The sequence below is a fragment of the Polypterus senegalus genome, chromosome 6 (assembly GCF_016835505.1).
Source record: "Polypterus senegalus isolate Bchr_013 chromosome 6, ASM1683550v1, whole genome shotgun sequence".
Lineage (NCBI taxonomy): Eukaryota > Metazoa > Chordata > Cladistia > Polypteriformes > Polypteridae > Polypterus > Polypterus senegalus.
This window is the reverse complement of record NC_053159.1, coordinates 115,584,948-115,607,020: the sequence shown is the minus strand read 5'-3', so window position 1 is coordinate 115,607,020 and position 22,073 is coordinate 115,584,948. Positions and strand designations below refer to the sequence as shown.

The 22,073-nt window shown below is 38.6% G+C and overlaps 1 protein-coding gene across 2 annotated transcripts; it reads left to right on the top strand.

Annotated features, from left to right (window-relative positions):
- Nucleotides 1-12,101: 12,101 nt before the first annotated feature.
- LOC120530581 (leucine-rich repeat-containing protein 3B) lies at nucleotides 12,102-21,397 on the top strand. Of its 2 annotated transcripts, XM_039755003.1 has the most exons (3): nucleotides 12,102-12,271; nucleotides 13,244-13,360; nucleotides 19,783-21,397. In XM_039755003.1, exon 3 carries the CDS (start codon nucleotides 19,813-19,815, stop codon nucleotides 20,887-20,889), a length of 1,077 nt encoding a protein of 358 aa, XP_039610937.1. In that variant the 5' UTR covers nucleotides 12,102-12,271; nucleotides 13,244-13,360; nucleotides 19,783-19,812; the 3' UTR covers nucleotides 20,890-21,397. The 2 variants fall into 2 exon arrangements, with proteins under 2 accessions (XP_039610937.1, XP_039610938.1); XM_039755004.1 differs by lacking the exon at nucleotides 13,244-13,360.
- Nucleotides 21,398-22,073: the final 676 nt, after the last annotated feature.

The following is a 22,073-nucleotide window of genomic DNA, read 5'->3' as shown; positions in this document are numbered from 1 at the left end:
CTGTTGTATCTTTACAACAGTTGTCAAACGCGGAATGTAACTTGAACACAACATGTTCAGATTGCTTCTCACATGGCCAACTGTACGTTGCATGCTCAAGAGTAATTCAGCAGACAGCTTGGTCATTTTACAGCCCAAGGGCAGAACTGCAAATGTAATTTACAAAGAGATCCTTACATCTTAAAAATGTGCACAACATACACAACATTTACAATCATAAATTAAACTCTTTACAATCATCAAATTCACTCTCAATACTAAAATAAGCCTGCCTATTACATTGACAATTATTTTACGTTATTTTTAAAATGTTTCCTTTTCTGTTTCATAACTTCTTTAACACACTACTTCTCCGCAGCAAAGCGGGGGTATTTTGCTAGTTAGAAATAAACTTGATCCATTAGGATTAAAAACCAAGACAGAGGTAAAGTTTACCTTTTACTGACTCTGACCTAAATTTTAAATCACATATTAATCAGATTACTAGGACAGCATTTTTTCCACTTAAGAAATATAGCAAAAGTTAGATCTACTTTGCAAGATGTTGAGAAATTAGTTCACAGTTTTGTTTTCAGTCGGCTAGATTACTGTAATGCACTCCTCCCAGGACGACCCAAAAAAGTCATCAATCGATCGCAACGAGTGCAGAATGCAACTGCTAGAATCTAAACTCGGAAAAGAAAATCCGAGCACATCTCTCCAGTTTTGATTTCACAACATTGGCTAGCCCTGCAATTTAGAATTGACTTTAAAACGCTGCTCATGGTTTACAAAGCCTTAAATAATCGTGTTCCATCCTATATTTCATAATGCCTTTAACCTTAGATCTTCAAATGAGTGGCTGCTTATAAATTCCAAGAGCTAAACTTAAAAGAAGTGGTGAGGCAGCCTTCTGCTATTATGCACCTAAAATCTGGAAACGTTTACCAATAGAAATTCACCAGGCTAATACAGTGAAGAACTTTAAAAAACTGCTAAAAACTCATTACTCTAACATGGTGTGTCACGCAGCTGGGGGTGGTACCCAGCCAGGACGCCCAGGAGGACCGGAGGAGGGCTTGTGCTTCCTCCAGGCCACGATGGGGTGACCGCTCTGGTTGCTTTGGGGACCACGGGTAGAGAGCATTGAAGCTCAGCCCTGTAGGGGCCCATGGTCACCGCCAGGGGGCGCCCCAATGCCTACAGAGCCTTGGACCTCAGCACTTCTGCCACACCTGGAAGTTCTGGGGGGAAGATGATCGGGGACACCCAGAGTGCTTCCAGCTGCGCAGCCGGCACTCCACCACACTGGGGAGTGCCGGTGAAAGATTGCCGGGAAGCACCTGGAGCACATCCGGGTGATTATAAAAGGGGCCGCCTCCCTTCATTCAAGGCTGGAGTCAGGTGAGGAGAAGGACAACAGCTTGAAGGAGAAGAGGAGTGGAGGCGGTCTGAAGAGTGAGGCAGAGTGTGAGAGGCCTGGACTTTGGGGGAGTATCTTGGGGTTTGTGGGGCACTTACATTTGTAAATATTAACTACAAATAAACGTGTGGTGGTGTTTTAAAACATGTCTACCTGTCAGTGTCTGGGGCTCATTCCACAATGGCTTTCTCAGAGCTTCATTTTAGTTTAACCCTGATATTCTGTATATGTATTCAATTATCATTATCATTCAGGGTGGCTTCAAAATCCGCACTAACCCCTAATTTCTCTGCTGTTCTTTTACCAGTTTTTTGTTGTGGTGATCTGCGGCACCACCACCCAGTCAAAGCACCGTGCTGTCCCTACATTGATGGATTGAGGGCCAGAGGTCCACATGGCCATCATCATCAAATTCTCCCACATGAAGCTTGAAAACCATGAGGACTGATTGGAGGTCATTTAGGTTAGGTAGAATGCCTAGAGGGGGCTCGGGGGTCTCGTGGCCTGGAGCCTTTGCAGATTTTGTTTTTTTCTCCAGCCATCTTGAGTTTTTTTGTTTTTTCTGTCCACCCTGGCCATCAGACCTTACTTTTATTCTACGTTAATTAATATTGCCTAATTTTATTATTATATTTTGTCTTTTTTTCTCTTTCTTCATCCTGTAAAGCACTTTGAGCTACATCAGTTGTATGAAAATGTGCTATGTAAATAAATATTGTTGTTATTGTAAACTTCTAAGCACTATAATGGTAAAGCAGAAAATACCATTCACTTTATTTCTATTTTAGTTTACTTTTACTTAATAAATAAGCCCTAACAAAAATTCTAATACATCGGCAACACACACAATGAGGTTGAACACTGCAGACATGTGTTGGTGTAATCTTCTGATGCATGAATAATTGTCATCCGTTTTCATAGCTGTCATTGACATTAGAAACATAACATGACCACTCAAACTACCAGTCACATGAATTATAAAGAAAATGTGTAGAAATTCTTTAACTGGTCATTATGCACTTAAACTGGCTTTCAGTATTGGCAGTATATGCAGTTTATAGGATGTAGGCTAAATGGCCAAAGACTGCTGGGTGTTTCTATCAGCCATTTGTAAAATGATGTTTTGTGATGTCATGCAATGTGTAATGTACATATATATATTATATATTATATATATATATATATATATATATATATATATATATATATATATATATATATATATATATATATATATATATATATATATATATATATATATATATATTATATATATATATATATATATATATATATATATATATATATATATATATATATATATATATATATATATATATATATATAAAATAACTTTACAAATCTGTTCATTTCAATCTTCCGGATTGCCTCATTACAAGTAACACCACAATTTATTAGTTTCTTAGTAATTTACCATGTATTACATAATTTTACTGTTACAAATCTTATTACAATGAATTTTTACTTAGTGAATTGAACCAGCTTCTCTAGAAGAAGCTAACTTTGGTTATTTGGGACATCAGCTTTATTTTAAAATCTGAAATTAATATAGCAGCCCACACATTCACTAATTGATTGTTCAAAGATTTAGAAGCCCTGTAGCCATGTGCTACTACACAAAGGATCTATAGAACAAGCTCCATGCAATGGTGTGAAAACAATAGTACTGTAATACTGGCAAATTGTGTGTGGCTTTTGACAAAACTACAGCAATGCTGCCCCCTGCTGTCACATTTTTATTACTGTCTGCTAAACTTACAAGCTCTGTGAAAGGTTCACTTGTGCATTTTGCAGCAACACTTCTAAAACAGAATGCAAGAAACAATGTATCACACATATATCTAAATCATAGTCACTGTGTTTATGAAGGTCTACAAAAGACTGCAATGTTCACTCTGTATTAGATTTTAATTTTGCTCTTTCATATTTCTATATTTTTTTTTGTCAGCTGTGTTTCAATTGGATTTTTTTCAAAGACAAGAGCATTTTCTTTGTCTTTTTTGGTTATACACAATTTTAGGTCACGCCAATCATATCTTGCAAAGCTGCTGTGAAAGCACATCTTAACCACGTGTCGTCTACTTAAACTGGTGAACTTGCAATCTTTTGTCTACATCCTGAAGATCCTTTTCCAATTCTCATCAGCACCTCTCTATCAGTGTCATAGACATCAGGGCAATTTCTCTCTGCCCTGAGGTTTTGATACTAATAATTATTCATGGGCTGTCTGATATTCTAAACATAAGCCATATTTAGTAGAGGGAAAAATAACTTGTTTTCACATTAACTCTTCTCTGATGTTCAAGCTCAAAGCCTGGTCCCAGAGTGCTCTGGACCTCAAACTGGACCAAAGCTTTACTGTCAACTGACTGTCCCATTGGCACTTACAATCAATTGACTGGTATTTAGTTTGCTGCACATATTACTAATGATGATTAATGTATTTAAGGCGACTTTCGTCCAAAATGATATCATTTAAATGCCCAGATGATTACTACATCATTTCATTAAGAAGAGGACCTCGGAATGCACGGACATTGTATTCAGATAGTATTCACACCCCTTCACATTTTCTTAGGTTGCAGCCTTGTGCTAAAATTATTTAAATTCATTTTTTCCCACCTCATCAACCAACACTTATGCCCCAGAATGACAAAGAAAAAATGGCATTAGAATTTTTGAAGTATTCAGAAGTATTTAGACCCTTTGGTATGACACATTATATACAGCACATGTGTATCACATTCTAGTGATCATCATTGAGATATTTCTGCACCTTGTTTGGAGACCATCTGTGGTCAAATCAAATGATTGCACATAATTAGTAAAGAGTAACCTCTGTCTATAGAAGGTCTCACAGTTGACACAGAGTGTCAGAACACAACCCAGGCCATAAAGTCAAAGGAACTGCCTGATTTTGGTTAGACACAGGATTGTATCGAGGCACAGATCATGGGAAGGGTAAAAAACAATTTGTGCAACTTTGAAGGTTCCCAAGAGCACAGCATCCTTCCTAAATGGAAAAACTTTGGAACAATCACGACACTTCCAAGAGCTGGCCGCCTGAGCACTCGGGGGAGGAAGGCCTTAGTAAGAGAGGTTACCAAGAACCAGATAGTCACTCTGGCTGAGCTTCAAATGAATCTGTCCGGAGATGGGAGAAACTTCCAGATGGACAAGCACTGCTGCCAACATTCTTCACAAAACTCAACTTTATGGTGGTATGTCCAGCATGACACTCAGACTGTGGGAAACCATATTCTCTGGTCTAATGAACCAGGACTAAACTATTTGGCTTCAATTCTGGGTGTCATGTCTGGAGAAAACCAGACACCGCTCATCACATGAACAATACAATTACAACAGTGAAGTATGGTGGCAGCATCATGCTCTTCTGGTTGTTTTCCAATAGCAGGGCCTTGGAGACTAATCAGGGTCAACGGACAGCTGAAGGGAGCAAAGTACAAAGATATCCTTAATGAAAGTCTGCTTCAGAGTACTCTGCACCTCAGACTGGGAAATTGATTAACTTTCTAATAGGGCAATGACCCTAAGAACAAAGCAAAGAAAGCACAAGTGGCATAGGGACAACTCTGAGAACTTGGACTTGAACATCTCTGAAGACACTTGAAAATACCCATCCACTGTCTCCATCCAACCTAAGAGGGTTTGAGAAGATCTACAGAGAAGAACTGCAGAGATGCCCCAAACCCAGGTGTGCAAATCTCGTTGTGTCACACCCAAAAAATAACAGGAGACGAGACGTGATCTTCACGTTAAGATCACGTAAGACACTTAAGAGATTCACAAGATGAAAGAGAATGGCCACAGAGCATCTCGCGGGGACCTTAAACATGAGACTTTGTGCCAAGAGATTGACCCAGGACCGTCTCGCAATAATGTAGAGCATGAGATTCTTGCAAGACATGCCCTACTTACAACCAATATCAAATAAGACCACAGGCAGCAAAACATTTAGTCATGTGAAGGATTTGAGCACACACAGATACAGGGTATCAGCGCATATAAAGCGTATAAGGACAATACATTATGAATTAAACGTTGATGACTAAGCAAAGAAGAAAGCAGCGCGGAGAAAAGAGACTCAAAAGTTTTGGAGAGAAAAAAGAGCACAAAAAAAAAAGAATTATCTAGGTGCAAATTCAGAAAATAATGAAAGTAATTATCAGCCCAGAACAAGTGGAACTGAAAAAAAGCACGTCCAATCGGGCTCAGAATTAAAAGACAGAGAGTAAAAGACAAAGTAGAGCTTCATAAAGACATTCACAAACGCTGGCACTGTACACATGCAGAGCAGGTTAGAGATTAAGAAAGCAGTGGAATTCGAAAGGCTCAAAAAAATAAATAAATAAAACGTTGGTGCGATACACATGTGGAGAAAGTTAAAGAATATGAAAGTAGGAAAATTAGAAAGTATAAAAAAAGAAAGTAAAGATCACAGTAGCACAAACAAACAGAAATTATTACTTGAAAAAGGGAAAATTATCACCACGGACGAGGTGTCATTGAGAAAAAAGCAGGACAAAGCGAGGCCAGAAATAAAAGACAGAGTAGAAACAAATTAAAATGGACTTCCTCTTAGGTTGAGAGGAGCCACAAGCAGCATAAGCCAAAATACTGAAATTTATTCCCGATATCATTTTCATGATGAAATGCCTTAAAACATGTATTAAAAATGTGGGAGTACAGTGGCGCAGCGGTAGCGTTGCTGCCTAGCAGTACGGGGTTCATGTCCCGGGTGTTCCCTGCCTGGGGTTTGCATGTTTTCCTGGTGGGTTTCCTTGGCATGCTTCAGTTTTATTTCAAAGGCATGCAAGATGGGGGATTTGGAGATGCCAAATTGACGCTACTAGTATACATATGTGTTCATATTCTCCCTGTGCTGAGGAGGTGCCCCATCCAGGAATTGTTCCTGCATCACGCTCAATGCATGCTGGGACTGCATATTTCTGGAAGGAAGCTGAAGCACCCGAATAAACCCACCAGGAAAACATGCAAACTCCAGGTAGGGAACACCGAAAATGTGCACCCCTTCATGCTTTAATGAATTTCATTATGAAAATTATATCAAGTATACATCTTAGTATTATGAAATGTTCAGAGAGGTGTAACATATTCTGTGTGGCACTGCCCGCACGCTTCTGTTGGCGTAAGTGAATGCCCAAAGCGCATAGTGATAAACGACTGGGTTGGGGAACACATAGAATACAAAGCATTTAACGTGCTACTTTAGTTACAATGGTGTCTGAAAAATGTGTGTAAATTAAACAGTGATTTTAAAATGAAGTTAACGACGTTCTTCTTCATTGATGAAATAAACAGTGAGATTAAAGTCGACATTTTGACATTAAAGAAAAATAGACCCTTTTTGGAGGGAAAAGGGAGTTTGCGAGTAAAGCGAAGCCCTCTAGTCTTTATATATATACTCACCTAAAGGATTATTAGGAACACCTGTTCAATTTCTCACTAATGCAATTATCTAATCAACCAATCACATGGCAGTTGCTTCAATGCATTTAGGGGTGTGGTCCTGGTCAAGACAATCTCCTGAACTCCAAACTGAATGTCAGAATGGGAAAGAAAGGTGATTTAAGCAATTTTGAGCGTGGCATGGTTGTTGGTGCCAGACAGGCCGGTCTGAGTATTTCACAATTTGCTCAGTTACTGGGATTTTCACGCACAACCATTTCTAGGGTTTACAAAGAATGGTGTGAAAAGGGAAAAACATCCAGTATGCGGCAGTCCTGTGGGCGAAAATGCCTTGTTGATGCTAGAGGTCAGAGGAGAATGGGCCGACTGATTCAAGCTGACAGAAGAGCAACTTTGACTAAAATAACCACTCGTTACAACCGAGGTATGCAGCAAAGCATTTGTGAAGCCACAACACGCACAACCTTGAGGCGGATGGGCTACAACAGCAGAAGACCCCACCGGGTACCACTCATCTCCACTACAAATAGGAAAAAGAGGCTACAATTTGCACAAGCTCACCAAAATTGGACAATTGAAGACTGGAAAAATGTTGCCTGGTCTGATGAGTCTCGATTTCTGTTGAGACATTCAAATGGTAGAGTCAGAATTTGGCATAAACAGAATGAGAACATGGATCCATCATGCCTTGTTACCACTGTGCAGGCTGGTGGTGGTGGTGTAATGGTGTGGGGGATGTTTTCTTGGCACACTTTAGGCCCCTTAGGGCCAATTGGGCATCGTTTAAATGCCACGGGCTACCTGAGCATTGTTTCTGACCATGTCCATCCCTTCATGACCACCATGTACCCATCCTCTGATGGCTACTTTCAGCAGGATAATGCACCATGTCACAAAGCTCGAATCATTTCAAATTGGTTTCTTGAACATGACAATGAGTTCACTGTACTAAAATGGCCCCCACAGTCACCAGATCTCAACTCAATAGAGCATCTTTGGGATGTGGGGAACGGGAGCTTCGTGCCCTGGATGTGCATCCCACAAATCTCCAACTGCAAGATGCTATCCTATCAATATGGGCCAACATTTCTAAAGAATGCTTTCAGCACCTTGTTGAATCAATGCCACGTAGAATTAAGGCAGTTCTGAAGGCGAAAGGGGGTCAAACATCGTATTAGTATGGTGTTCCTAATAATCCTTTAGGTGAGTGTATATGCGTGGAAGGGTGTGTGTGTGTGTGTGTGTCTGTCTGGCCCGAAAGTGAGAGGTGGAGTCGGGGTACCGGCCTAATAACACAAGCGAGGCCAGTAAATTAGCAAAACAAAACCTCAGAAGAAAAACAAAGTCGAATCGCTAACATCGGAAAAATGGAATCCCTTTTACTTTTGCACATGTGATGCAAGCACGTCGGCAAAACGAATCCTCCTAGGGGAGAGATGCCCAGAGTAGTTACTTTCAAATACCTGACATCTCTACATTTACATTTTTTTCCCCCAATAGATTCTAGGACCCCGGGCTTTTTATAGCACAGGCTTACACAGATAGTAGCTATATAACATACAGTTTTGTAAGTAAATTGAATGTACTGAAGTCAAGCAAAATGACACCTTTTGTTGGCTAACTAAAAATATTACAATATGCAAGCTTTCGAGGCAACTCAGGCCCCATAGCAATAAAAGGTGCCATTTTGCTTGACTTTTCACTACATTCATAATGGCTAACATGGTACAACACCCTATAAAGTAACTTGACTGAGTTACTTTTGAATGTAACGTTCCCCACTCTGCTCGTGAAATAAAGGCTTGACTTCGGATGCACGGTAGTGAATGAAGACGATGAACTCATTTTAACGTCGTTTAAAGACATTATCAAGGAAATCTGCAGCTAGGAACAGATAGGAAAGTACGCTGGCAGCTGTGGATTAAGAAACGGCAAAACGCATTCTCCCCCAAATGCTGCAAAGTATAGTGTGATGCTTCTTAAATTTACAATATTTCCAACTACTGGTAATAACTAACCAATATATAAACATGCAATGTCTGCATTGGTACTAATTACTTTTGGAACAGTTTCTAAAGTATATATCAATTTTACTTACGCTTGCACTTGCCACATAGAGCTACTGTGTCAGACGGCTGTAATGCTTCGCGCCAAACCTAACGCGGGAGCGTCTGCATCGTTGAACTATGGTAAGCGAATTGGGACAAACTCACGGCAGCCCACAGTCACCTTCACGAGGACAGCGCTGTAGTCACAGGTGTTTATATGCGGTATTAGTGGGTGACGCGAGCAGTGACTATACGTACTTCTTTGAAGTTAAAACTCAAATGAAAACTTGTCTTTTTAACTGCGGTGTAAGCTGCTGTTAAAAATGGACACGTGATATTCTGACAACAGAGTAATTTCACCTCATGGAAAAAGGCAAAAGCGGATTATTGTTTTCATTGGCAAAGTATAATTAGCGGATAAAGTCTTCCTCAGATACAAGAGGAGTAAATAATTAATGCAAAATTTCGGAGAGCTGCTGGCCTGGCTTCTCTTCACATTAACCTTCACCTTTACACAACATGTCCTTCAGACTTTAAATCAATTTGTTTTTCACTTTTCCGAAAATGCCAGCTAATTATAAGCAGCATAAAACCAAATCAAGACATCCATACTCCTCTTTACACAATGAACAAGCCAGTCTTGTCACACTGTGATAAGGCACCAAGGACAACCTTCTCAAACGCGCCGAAACACCCAGCACACGGACACAAATAACCCCAGTGGTGATGTGGTACACCAGCTCTCCTTTGGGAGTCTCCTCACTCAAATTATTGTGTGAATCCAAAAGACAAACAACTTAATCATTTAATTGTTCTGGAGACCTTGATTTGAAAAATGTCTAAATAATGATAGAAGAATTTAGCTACTTACCACATGAGCTTATAAGACTGACTGGTCTCCTCTCATCTCCTCTTTCATGTCTTGGAAAACAAATAAAGGAGGAGTAAGAAGGTCTTAACATTTCTGGTCCAATACTCCCTTTTGATGAGAGGTGTACATATGTATATACTGCAGTAGATTCAGGAAACACTGTATTCACATTTTATTGTGTTGTAGATTTAATTTTAAACGGATACATTTGCTATTTTTCCCGATCAATCTACATGCAATAAGCCATAATGACAAAGTGAAAACATGTTTATATAAACGTTTGCAAATTTTACTAAAAATCGAAAATTGAAGTCTCTTACTCATATAAGTATTCAGACCCTTAATTCAGTACTTAGTAGAATCCTCTTTTTGGTTGCAATTGCAGCTTCAAATCTCCTTTGGTAAGTCTCTATAAACTTTGCACACCTGAATTCGGACACTTTACTCCATTTTTCCTGCAAATCATCTCAAGCTCCGTTAGAATGAGTGGGAAGCATCTGCTATCTTCAGGTTTCCACAGATGTTCTATAGGACCTACATCTGGGCTTTGAATGGGCCACATATGCTTTGGATCATTGTGCAGGCAGGTGAACCGTCACCCCAGTCTCAGGTCACATGCACTTTGAAGTAAATTTTCATTCAGGACCTCTTTGTAGTGTGCTGTCTTCATCCTACCCTTAATTCTGACCAGTCTCCCTGTGCCTGCAGCTGGGAAGCAACCTCGTTGCGTGATGCCTTCTACCTCCTTGTCTAATAGTATTTTGTTCATGTCAACTGATGTAAGATCCAGAAAAGAAAGGTCTATCTGTTCATCCTTAAATACACTTATTTCATTTCAAGGCTTCAATGACTAAAGTTCATCCTACTAACAGTGGGTGCAAGGCAAGAACAAACTTTTGAAGGGGTGCCAGTCTATGTGAATATGCAATCACACTGGGACAATTTAAAGTTCCCAATTAATCACACACAAAAAACACTCATTAGGGATATAAAAGTAAAATGCAGTTTGTGGAGAAAAAAACCCACCCATAAAGACAAAGGTGTGTGCCAGCTCTACAAAGACAGTGACCATGCTAAGATGCAAACCTGAACTGTGAAGTACCACTGTGCTGCAATTGTAGACAAATGACATTAATAAAATAAAATGCGTGAAGCTGTGCCTTCTAATTTTTAAAGCTATAGTTCAGGTATTGTGCAAAACATATTGATAATAATTCTTTACATTTATGTAGGACTTTTGTCATTAGTCAAATTGATTAACACAGCAAGTGAGGAGCCAATTCAGCTACCTCTAATGTGCAGCATACACCTGGATGATTCAATGGCAGCCATTTTTGCAGCAGTAATATATAGCCAATTAGAGACAGGGGATGATTAGAGGACCAGAATGACCAGGCTGTGGTGAGCAATTTAGCCAGGACATTAACATACTCCTTCCTCTTTACAAAAGATGCCCAGGGATGTTTAAGGATGGCAGAGAAACAGAACTTCTTTCTTACGTCTCATCTGAAGGATGGTGCCATATTTACAGCACAATGTCTCTATCACTGCATTGGGGCATTGGAATCAACATTCACACCTCAGGGTGCTGGCCTCACCAACACCTCTTCCAGCAGCAACCTGAGCTTGTCCTAGTTGGTCTCCCATCCAAGTACTGCCTGGGCTTGAACATGCTTAGCTTCAGGTGGATGACCTGTTCTAAAGTACATATGGTATGGCTGCTGGCATACAATAATTTCCAAAATGCAAAAAAATGAATTCAGTCTACATGTATTAAATTAAACTTGTTTGGTGCAAAGGGCGATGGATCCGGGTGCCTGTTATCTTCTGTGAAGTGCCAAGTCTTCCATTTTTATTGTGTCTCACCTGATAACTCAGTATATATGGAATTGATCAAATCTGAGGGTATATTGAGATGTGAAGAGGAGAAGAAGAGAATGCGATGAAAAATGACATATCAGCAGGGGTCACCTGCGGGTGGAATGTGTTCTTTCCTTAAAGAAACATTTATTAATGAAATTTGATTTTCACAAAACACCGTGAAAGCAATAAAATTCATTTATTTGTTTATGTTAATGACTCTGTTCTTGCACCCTGCTCTTTGTTTTACCACACCAGTATGGACACATAGCCTGACACTGCTTTGCTTTGAGGGAGAATCTTTTGAGAGTGGTCACTTTCATTCAATAGGCTGCTCTGCTGAGTTGCGTGCCTCTTCCGAGACAGTTTTAACTGTACTGATCTGGCGCAGACCTCCTTAAAGCCAGCAGAGAGGGCCTGGGCAGGTGGCAGGCTAGTCTCTCAGCCTCCAGCTGTCTGAATTATTTACACATTTATTCACTTTCTTTCTCTCGCATTTCAACAGTTACCTTCTGCATAATAGCACACCTCCTCAAATCCACGGGCCAGTGTGCTTTTTTCCATCACTTGCTGGTGTCTGATGAAAGGCACCACTGGAGTTAATGTTCACTGCCAAAGGTAAGGTATTATTTTAAAATGAGAAAAATGTCGGAATATTGCTTTGAGCCAGTGAGATGCAGTTTTGGAAGTAACTGAACATATATGTTAGACTTAAAATCTGAAAATATCAGAAGTTGTGTATGTATTTGAATAAACATAAGCTGTAAGCCTTTATTCTATATATATATATATATCTCAATATATACTGGTATATATATATATGGTATTTGTTACACATTAAATGTTATGCTATTGTTAATAATTTTGAAGAATATATTTTAAATATATTGAACTGATTAACTTGAAAATATATGAATATGTGAAACATTTGCATACTTTTGTTATATGGTATGTATTTGTTTTAAGATTATAGAATAATATGCTTCTGTACTTGTAAACCAATATACTGCATATGGAATTTAGATGAATCTTGTAACACTGCTTGAGGTGCATGACTCTTATTAGAAGGTGGGGGGGAAGGGGGGGTTATGGGAGATTTTTCCTTCTTCTAGTTGTTTGTTTGAGTGTATTGTCTGCAATAAGGCTGTGAAGTTTGATCCCAGGGCAGACCAGATCTCTGTTAAAATACTGAATATGTGTGTGCATGTGCCCATAGAAAGTAAAGGTTTTATTACCACATTAAGTGAAGTGCATGTCAATAAAATGTCAGTACAAAGATGCACCATTAGTCATCATACTACAACAGGCCAAAGACAGGTAGTTTAGTATAAACACAATTCAACTTTTTCATCAAATGTGTGTATAAATATATTTTCCTGTAGATGTTTTTTTATTAGGACGCTACTCTAGGCTACTAAGCCATTCTGGTAACATTCATTAGAAAAGCTCTGTGAGTGCCTACCTAAACATTTGTGAACTTGTCTTCATAAAACAGCAGTTTAGGTTATAATAAATACACAATGATCAAAATTTTGAATTTTTCTAAACTGTTGTAAAAACTTATTTATGTTGGTATCATTTAATTTCTAGGGCTCCTAAAATACCTTGAGCATCAGGAGACGTTTTCACATCTTCTGAAGGCGAAATGAATGGCCCTAAACATCATCTCTAACAGAATCTTTCCCATCACTTACGAGGGTTTTCAAAGTAAGCACTGATTGTAATTAGCCATGTTTTATACAATGTACATGGCTGTTTTGATGTTGTGTGATGCTGTCCAGCATTTACCATTATGGTGTCAGAAACTTTGTTATGTCATTTTACATGAAAAGTCGAGATTACATTTTTTCTTGACCTCCACTAAAACTACAAGGGTTAAATAACATAAAAAGCATAATTGTTGCGTGGAGTATTCCATTAAAGAGCCTTTTCAACATTAGCAGTGTTCATTACCAAAGGCACAATTTACACACAGTTTGAGACATCCTTAGGTAGTTGTTGACTTGACACACAATGCATAACATGTAAAATGTTTTGGTCAGCTTTATTACATTTCTGCTGTAACTGTCAAGGGGAAGAAATCTTACTCATTGACCACTGGCAGCACACAGTTGGCATTCCATTTTATAAACTATGAAGTTGGCTCATACAATTATAGTTGACTATGTTTGTTTGTTTTTTTTAGATAGCTATGAAAAAGGCAAAAAAAAAAACCGATTACCGACTTTGTTTAATGTTTTTGAGCAATCATAAGCAACTTTATCTGTGTTCTTCACATGCATAATGGGGAAGTACTTTGATCTGTAACCCAATCCCCTTTCTCTTTGGTCATGCCACTTTGTGCGACAAGAGAATCCAATTTTAAGTTGGGTTGTTTGCAACTGTCACATTCATCTGATAGCTATATTTTATATCTGCTTATTTTATGCAATTATGTGTGAGTCAGAATGGTATAAATATTAGCAATAATACAAAATATATAAAAAAAACAAATGTGCTACAAATATATGCATAGAACCTAGAATATTTAGCCAGTGTTAAAATGTTTTCTGATATGTATTGTGGAGAAATAAGATGAAGGGTTGGGGTCCAAGGCAGATGGCCTGTTTGAAAATCAAAACAAAAGGCTTAAAGCAAGGATAGCAGTAATGGTTGAGTCGAGTCATTGTTTTAACAGCTGTTAAGGAGTGCTTTTGAAGAGAAGGGACTGTCTTCTTCAGTCACGGGGTCTTGAATGAACTACAACTCTCTGTATGTCAGTTTCTTAAATAGTTGGTGGGGTGGAAGAGGTGAGACTTCCATGTCGCAAGGGGAAGTCACTTCACAGCTTTTCCTTGAAGTCACTTTTCAGTTCTAAGGCCACTCTCCTTTCCCCTGGTTCCTACAGTACCTCTGTAGAGTCTTAAAGATGCTCCTGTAACATGCACGTCTGACAGTAACTATTTCTAATATGAGTATTCTTATCTGAATTTTGGGCTATTTATCTGTTCTACTTCAAAGCAAATGAATAGCAAACTGCACAAATAACATTTGTGAGGAGTGGGCATTTTCAAAGGAATCATCTGTAGGCTTTCTGGTTACTCCAGATTTTAATAATTGAATTCCAGGAGGTGCTGTCTGTCCTGTTTAAACTTTTGGCATCGGGTGGTTAGGGTGGGGGTAAGTCTGGTTTTGAGGGATAAGGAGATGGGAGTGGATTGATTTCATGACTTGCTTCATTGTGCACTATTGAAAAATGCTATGTGTGGAAGCATAAAAAGTGGTGTGTATGTGCACCTTAGAAGGCACCTTTTCCACAAAATGGAAATATGATTTTCCTTGTTATGTAAAATTTAGACTGTGTACATAATGCCAATAGCATCTAGACACATAACTGTAGGTAGCAACATAATAAATATGTTAAGCAACTAGCTGTACTATCTATCTAAGACAGCTGGAAATCTAAATAATCAATGTAGACCTCAATATTAATGTTTACAGTGCCCTGTCTATTGAGATGTATTTTGTAATATATACAGTAATAAAATGTATTGCATTTGTCATTTCAACTGATGAAGTACTACAAACATTTGTAATAAAAAGCATTACTAGAAATATTTGTGATGTGCCAACTGTTGGAGTTACAATTCCCATGCATATGTCTCTGGTATATGCCATTTGCTATGCGGTTTATAAAATATTGTTGTTACAAATGCAACGCACTTCATTACTACAAATGCTTGTGATGAGCCATATTTTGGAATGACAGACATATAGCAACCACACTGACACACAGACATGTACAGTAGCTAACTGTCCCTTTATTAAGGTGGGTTGGTTTAATTCATATTTTCTAGTTTCTCATTTAATTCTGACATTGAGTTATTACAATAAGAAGATAATACAATGAGGCTTCACTGATTTACCTATAAATGTGCCCAAAGCTTTTTATGTACCAGTGACATTTCACAACATAAAAATATTTATAACAATATTTGTGTATGAAATTTCACTTAAAGCAAATCAGGTTTGTGTGTATATAATACTCTTTATATATATATATATATATATATATATATATATATATATATATATATATATATATATATATATAAAATAACTCCTTACCCAGATAAAACCCTGATACACAGGGTTACAGCATCCCAGTGGTGGTGCTCCCAGGTTTCCCTGTGGGTGCAGCACTAGGAGCTGTAGTCCTGGTAAGCAGCCCTGCCAGTGTACTTGGGGACCACTAGGCAGAACAGCAGAGGGGCACAATCTCCCGTTTAAGGGAATCATGCTGAACCCAGAAGGTACTCCCAGGTCTGAAATAAAAGAAGCCACTCTGCATTCTCAAGGTTGATTTGAGTTAGAAGGATGCAGGCAGGGCTGCTGGGAAGTGTTGAGGAGAAGGGAGAAGAGAGACAAATACTGACTGATAAAAGTTATGTATTTCTTGGAGTTTTACTCATTTTCTCACCATGATGTTATTTTGATCCAGGATATCTTATTTTTGTTGAAACCTGCAATAAGGCTTGGAGCACAATCCCCCAACAACTAAAAGTCTGTCAAATAACTAACAATTCACTCCATTCCATGTGCTTTCAAGTGCAGCTAAAAAGCTATTTACCTGGCTTTCCTAATCTGAGCAGATGCAGTGGGGAGGAGGACAGAGGCAGGAATCTGAGATTCTTGCTAAATTATGAATGAAAAGAAACACAATGCATTAACAAGGTCTTTTTAAACAAATGTCTTCCCAAAACATTTGCATGACTTGCAAAAAAACATCCATAACAATAAAGACAATGATTAATCAGTGGCAAATCTAAAAAAGATGTTAACTGTATTGATGCCTTTCACATGCCTGTACGTTAAAGCCAATTATCTCTCAACATGTAGCATAACGCCAAGGGAGCCACAACTATAAAAGTGTTGTTTATTTTAATATTTGAACAAACAAGAGAGAAAAATAAGGGAAAACATAAAATACAAACAGAATTAGATCAAGCAAGAAACCAGCACTGATTTATACTCTTAAAGTGAATCTCCTTCCTTTTAGTTTTTGAAATGTTTTCAGTTCTTCTGCCTGTCAGAAATATTGTTCTGATTTTACATATAATAATTGTATCCTTCTTTATTCAGCTCATGTTTTGAGAAATTTTCTGTCTTATAATAAAAATATAGAAATCCACCTTTCTTAAGCTACTTCCCATAAGTGACAATTAGTAGGTATTTGGTTTTCTCTTTTCTTGTTAATGATTTCTTTGGGTTAATTCAGTTTAAGTTTACCTTGAATTTATACTGTTATTATAGAGCCTCTTCCTTTTAGATTAATATTTAGTTTTCTAGTTTTTTCTATAATTCAATAATTGTATTATCAATATAATTGCTTATAATCTCATTTATGGTCAGATTTTTGGAGCTAGTTAGGGTGAGGTGAGGTGCCAGTTCTGAGGATGAGTTTAATTAAGCCCACCCATTTAGGATAATATGCACAGTATCACAATGTAACAAGGTTTCTCTTCTCAGATGGATGGAATCCTTTTTGGGAACAAAAAAACTGGATGGAGGCAGATTTCTGTTTCAAAAACATGCTGTATTCTCTGCAGCTGCTAGCACGTGGTCAAACCAAAACAAAATAAAAACAATTATACTTCCTCTCACATATCCTCCCAGATCTTGAATGCTTAACTTTAGAAACACTACTTTCTAACACATTACAACTTAACAGGGAAATGAACATTGCAAATCTAAATATAGGTATATTCCTATTCCCATTCTAATATAATGAACATTTACTTCTCTAATTATGTGACAACATAACTTTATAACAATTGTGAACGTTACCCGGGCACAGACAGGCAGACATGTTGCTTTTCCACCACCACACGTTTATTTACAATTACTATTTACAATATTTACAATTGCACACAAACCCCCACAAAGTCCTGGCCACACAATGCCTTCTTCTTCGGGCCGCCTCCACACTCTCTTCTGCTTTGTCCTGCTTCCACCTGACTCCAGTCTTGAATGAAGGGAGGCGGCCCCTTTTATCCACACCCGGATGTGCTCCAGGTGCTCCCCGGCAATCATCCACCGACACGCCCCAGTCTGGCGTAAGTACCGGCTGTACTCCTGGAAGCACTCTGGGTGTCCCTGCTTCTCTTCCCCCCAGCACTTCCTGGTGTGGCAGAAGTGCTGAGGTCCAGGGCTCCAAAGGCATCGGGGCGCCGGCTGGTGGTGACCATGGGCCCCTACAGGGTTGGGTTTCCAAGCCCTCAACCCGTGGCCCCCAAAGCAACCAGAGTGGCAGCCCCCACATGATCCCAGGTGGGCGCACACCCTCTTCCGGTCCTTCACGACATCCCAGCCGGGTCGTCACCCCTGGCATCCCTGACACAATATAAACAATATTTTCATATGAATGAATGCATTCAAACCAATTATCCATATACTGGAATGGACATACTGTATTTAACTCTATATAAATGTATCCTTATTCATTCATCCATTATCTAACCTTCTTAATGCAATTCAAGGTTACAGGGTTCTGAAGATAATTAAAACCAAAATACACAAGTTAATGTATGTGTTAGAACCAATGGATATACCAAGACACGCTCTTATAAGCTGATTATTTGTTCTTAGCTTGATCTCATATTACACATACAGTATAATATATATACATATACAGTACACTAGCATTCGAAAGTTTGAAATCATACTGTTTTTGATAGAAATTGATAGTTTTTATCAAGGTACCATTAATATCAGTTTGCCAAGAAATTGAAGATTTCATACAAAGGTGTCCACTACTATGTTGAGAGATGACGGCCAACTCCATGTAACTAGGTGAGAAGAAGAAGGGGATGGCTGAGTTGGGCAACTGCACAAGGACATCAGAAGTGTGTAGGTTGAGAAACAAATGCCTTACAAGTCTTCAGTTAGCTTCTTTCTTAACTACATACTACACATGAAATACCAGTGTCACTGCGTAGTGGATAGATGACTTCGGGATGCTGGCTGAAGAGGCAGAGTTTCATAGAAAAACATGTATCTGAAATTGACAAATAAAAAGAAAAGGTTAAAATTGGCAAAGGAACACAAACACTGGACAAATGAGTTCTGGGTGATTGCATGCTTTTGTTCATTTTAACCTATTCTTTTTACTTGCCAGTTTCAGATATGTGTAATTTTTTCCTCTGCCTCATTTTAAAAGAGTTTCAGTTTCCTTGCTTCATTGAACTAAGTTACAGGCTTCAGCTCTGATACTATAATTACAAAGGTTTCTCCAATAACCAATTAACATTTAAATTAATAATTAAGAATGAACTAAAAGTGTTGACCCTTTACAAATGGGGCTTTGCAGTCATATATGAATAATCTATATATATAAAAGTCAGTGTATGTGTGTGTGTATGTATGTATGTTCCAACATCACTTCCAAATGGCTGAAGTGATTTTCATGAAACTTGGTACACATGTTTCTAATTGGTTGACAAAAATACTAAGGGTGAAATCAACCCTAACCCACCCCCTACTGGGTAGGGTGAGGGGTTGATCTTGCAGTTTTGCATGCATGTTATTATCCATTTGACACTCGGAATGACCACCAGAGGGCAAACTGGAGGTGATTGCCCACATTCTTTATGTTTGAGAAGCACCGCGGCCCATAAAGTTGGCCAGTTACGAGTGCCAAGTGGATGAAAACATACATACAGGACAAGCACATTAGTGAGTCTTCATTGTTTGTTAATTTATTTTTATTCTAAAACAATTAAAAAAAAACCCCACTATTTTCCACCCTGGCAATGCTGGGTATTTCAGCTAGTAAATCAGTCATTTCAAGCAGTAATTTCAGAAATATCCAGCTATTTCAAACATCAATAAAGTTGTGGCTATATTTTTAACTCGGTTTAATGCTCCCTGATAAAAAAATATGAACTACTGTCATACACCTGAAACTTTCACAATGCTAATGTATACTGAATGTGCATTTTAAACTGAAATTCCTTTATTTTTGTAAGACATCTGCTCATGGTCTTGATTTTTCTATGGTGTCTGTTATCCTTGTTATCCTTTTTTAGATGTGTGAGACCGCAATTTGAGTAGATTCAATGATTGTTCTAACATGCTGCTTTTCCTCCTAGAGGACAAAGTCAACAGATGTATTGTTGAAGATGCCAAAGATGACTTTTTACATGTGGCTTCTTTACCAGCTGTGGCTCTCCAGCCCAAACTCCCTCTCTTGGCTTGAATGCCCAAAGGGATGCAACTGCCAAAGAGTTTTCAAATTTGTGAACTGTTCCTGTGCATTTCTCACTATTATACCTAGCAGCCTCCCGATGGACACAGAGCACTTTGACTTATCCCAGAACAACCTGAGTGTGATCCCCCAGCAGGCCTTCACCTCTCTGTGGAGGCTTCTTGTGCTCCTAATGAGTGACAATCACATCGGTTCAGTGGAAGGAGGTGCCTTCTCCTCTCTTGAAAGCCTGCTAAAGCTGGACCTGAGCAAAAACTGTATTGTGGCTCTAGGAAATGGCTTTTCCAAGGGCCTAAATTCATTAAAGGAACTAATTCTGTCAGACAATAAACTGAAGACGCTGAGCAGTGCAAGCTTCTTACACCTGGAGAGTCTGCAGAAACTCACTGTGAGTAACAACAGCGTCAGCTTCATTGAGAATGGGGCCTTGAGGAGTATGACGCGTCTCAGAAGACTTTACCTGCAGCATAATAACCTGGTAGTCCTTAGCAATGGTGTGTTTTCAACACTACAGCAGCTAGAGGTTCTCAACCTGGAGGGCAACCAGATCAACAGCATAGATGTTGAGGTTTTCAGTTCTTTAACCAGACTGACACTCCTCAATTTGGCCAAAAACTATCTTCCGAGTGTTAAGTATAAAACCTTTCTTAGCATTCACACCTTCGGGACTCATATACTGTTGGCTGACAACCCCTGGCAATGTGACTGCGACCTCCAGAGAGTATTTCGCAAGCTGCTGAGTGTGCAGAGACTCGTCTTTGATGATTACATGAACCTGACATGCAAAGAACCAGCAGTGCTTAATGGCTGTAAGCTTGCAGATGTTAACAACAGGCTCTGCATCGCGGAGACGGTGACCGTGCTGATCATCACTTTCACAGTGCTGGTGACAGTAGTGGCTGCTATCGTAATGGCGGAAAGAAACAGAAAGAAACGTACTGGCAAGCACTGGAGTGAGGAGTGTGACCTTTCTTATGACTCACAGGACTAGCAGTGGAGAAAACTGGAAATTTTTTGTCTTTTCATTTTTAGTACAGTTTTTTTGTTGCTCTAAGACTTTATGGTGCGAATTGTCCACCTCAGTCTCATTAAGCACTGAATCATGCAATCTGTGCTTCAAATATGGACACAGATCTTTCTGATCTAACATCTGTGCAATACAAAGCTTTTTTTGAGGGGGTGGGCAACCCAGATGCCTGTCCCTAAAGCAAATCCAGTGGTCTGATTTGGACCTGTCAAGAGTTGAAAATTCAGATTACGTGGGAGTGCAAATGGCAACATTTTAATTCACTGAAATTACACTAAGTGGATGTCAATTCACCTTTGAGGAAATGGAATGTATTTCTTTGAACTTTATTACTTTTATTATAATAAAAAAATGTAAGTGTTCTCCAATGGAGATAAAAATATTAAACATGATGGAGTCTTAGCAATTCTGAGTTCCATGAGTGCCAACACCAAGCACAGTGAATTCTGCTTAATTGAATTTTTATACAGTACGCTTCCCAACGACAAGCTTAAAGCACTATAAAATGCAAAATAATGCAAGAATATATCAAAAAGGAAAGGTAATATGAAAATTATACTGTAACTACAACAGATAGCAGCTGACGTAATACAACACATTTGTGATGGCTTATGGGTAGTTTGAACATGCTCGGTGCAGCGCTCCGCTATTCGTCTAGTTGAAGCTCTGCTGTGGGATTGCACCAAGGTTATTATAGTTAACGAAAACTAAAATCAAAACTGAAACTGTTATTAAAAAAAGATTTTCGTAAACTGGAATAAAATAATTAACAAAACCGAAATGAAAAACTAAAACTAAATGAAACTATTAAAGTAGCTGGAAAGACTAACAGAAATAAAATAATAATTTACTAAAATAATTTTAGTTTTCATTAGAACATTAGAACACTCTAGACGAGAACTGGCCATTCAGCCCAACAAAGCTCACCAGTCCTATCCACTTATTTCTTCCAAAAAAACATTGAGTCGAGTTTTGAAAGTCCCTAACGTCTTACTGTCTACCACACTACTTGGTAGCTTATTTAAGTGTCTATGGTTCTTTGTGTAAAGAAAAACTTCCTAATGTTTCTGTGAAATTTACCCTTAACAAGTTTCCAATTGTGTCCACGTGTTCTTGATTAACTCATTTTAAAATAGCAGTCTCGATCC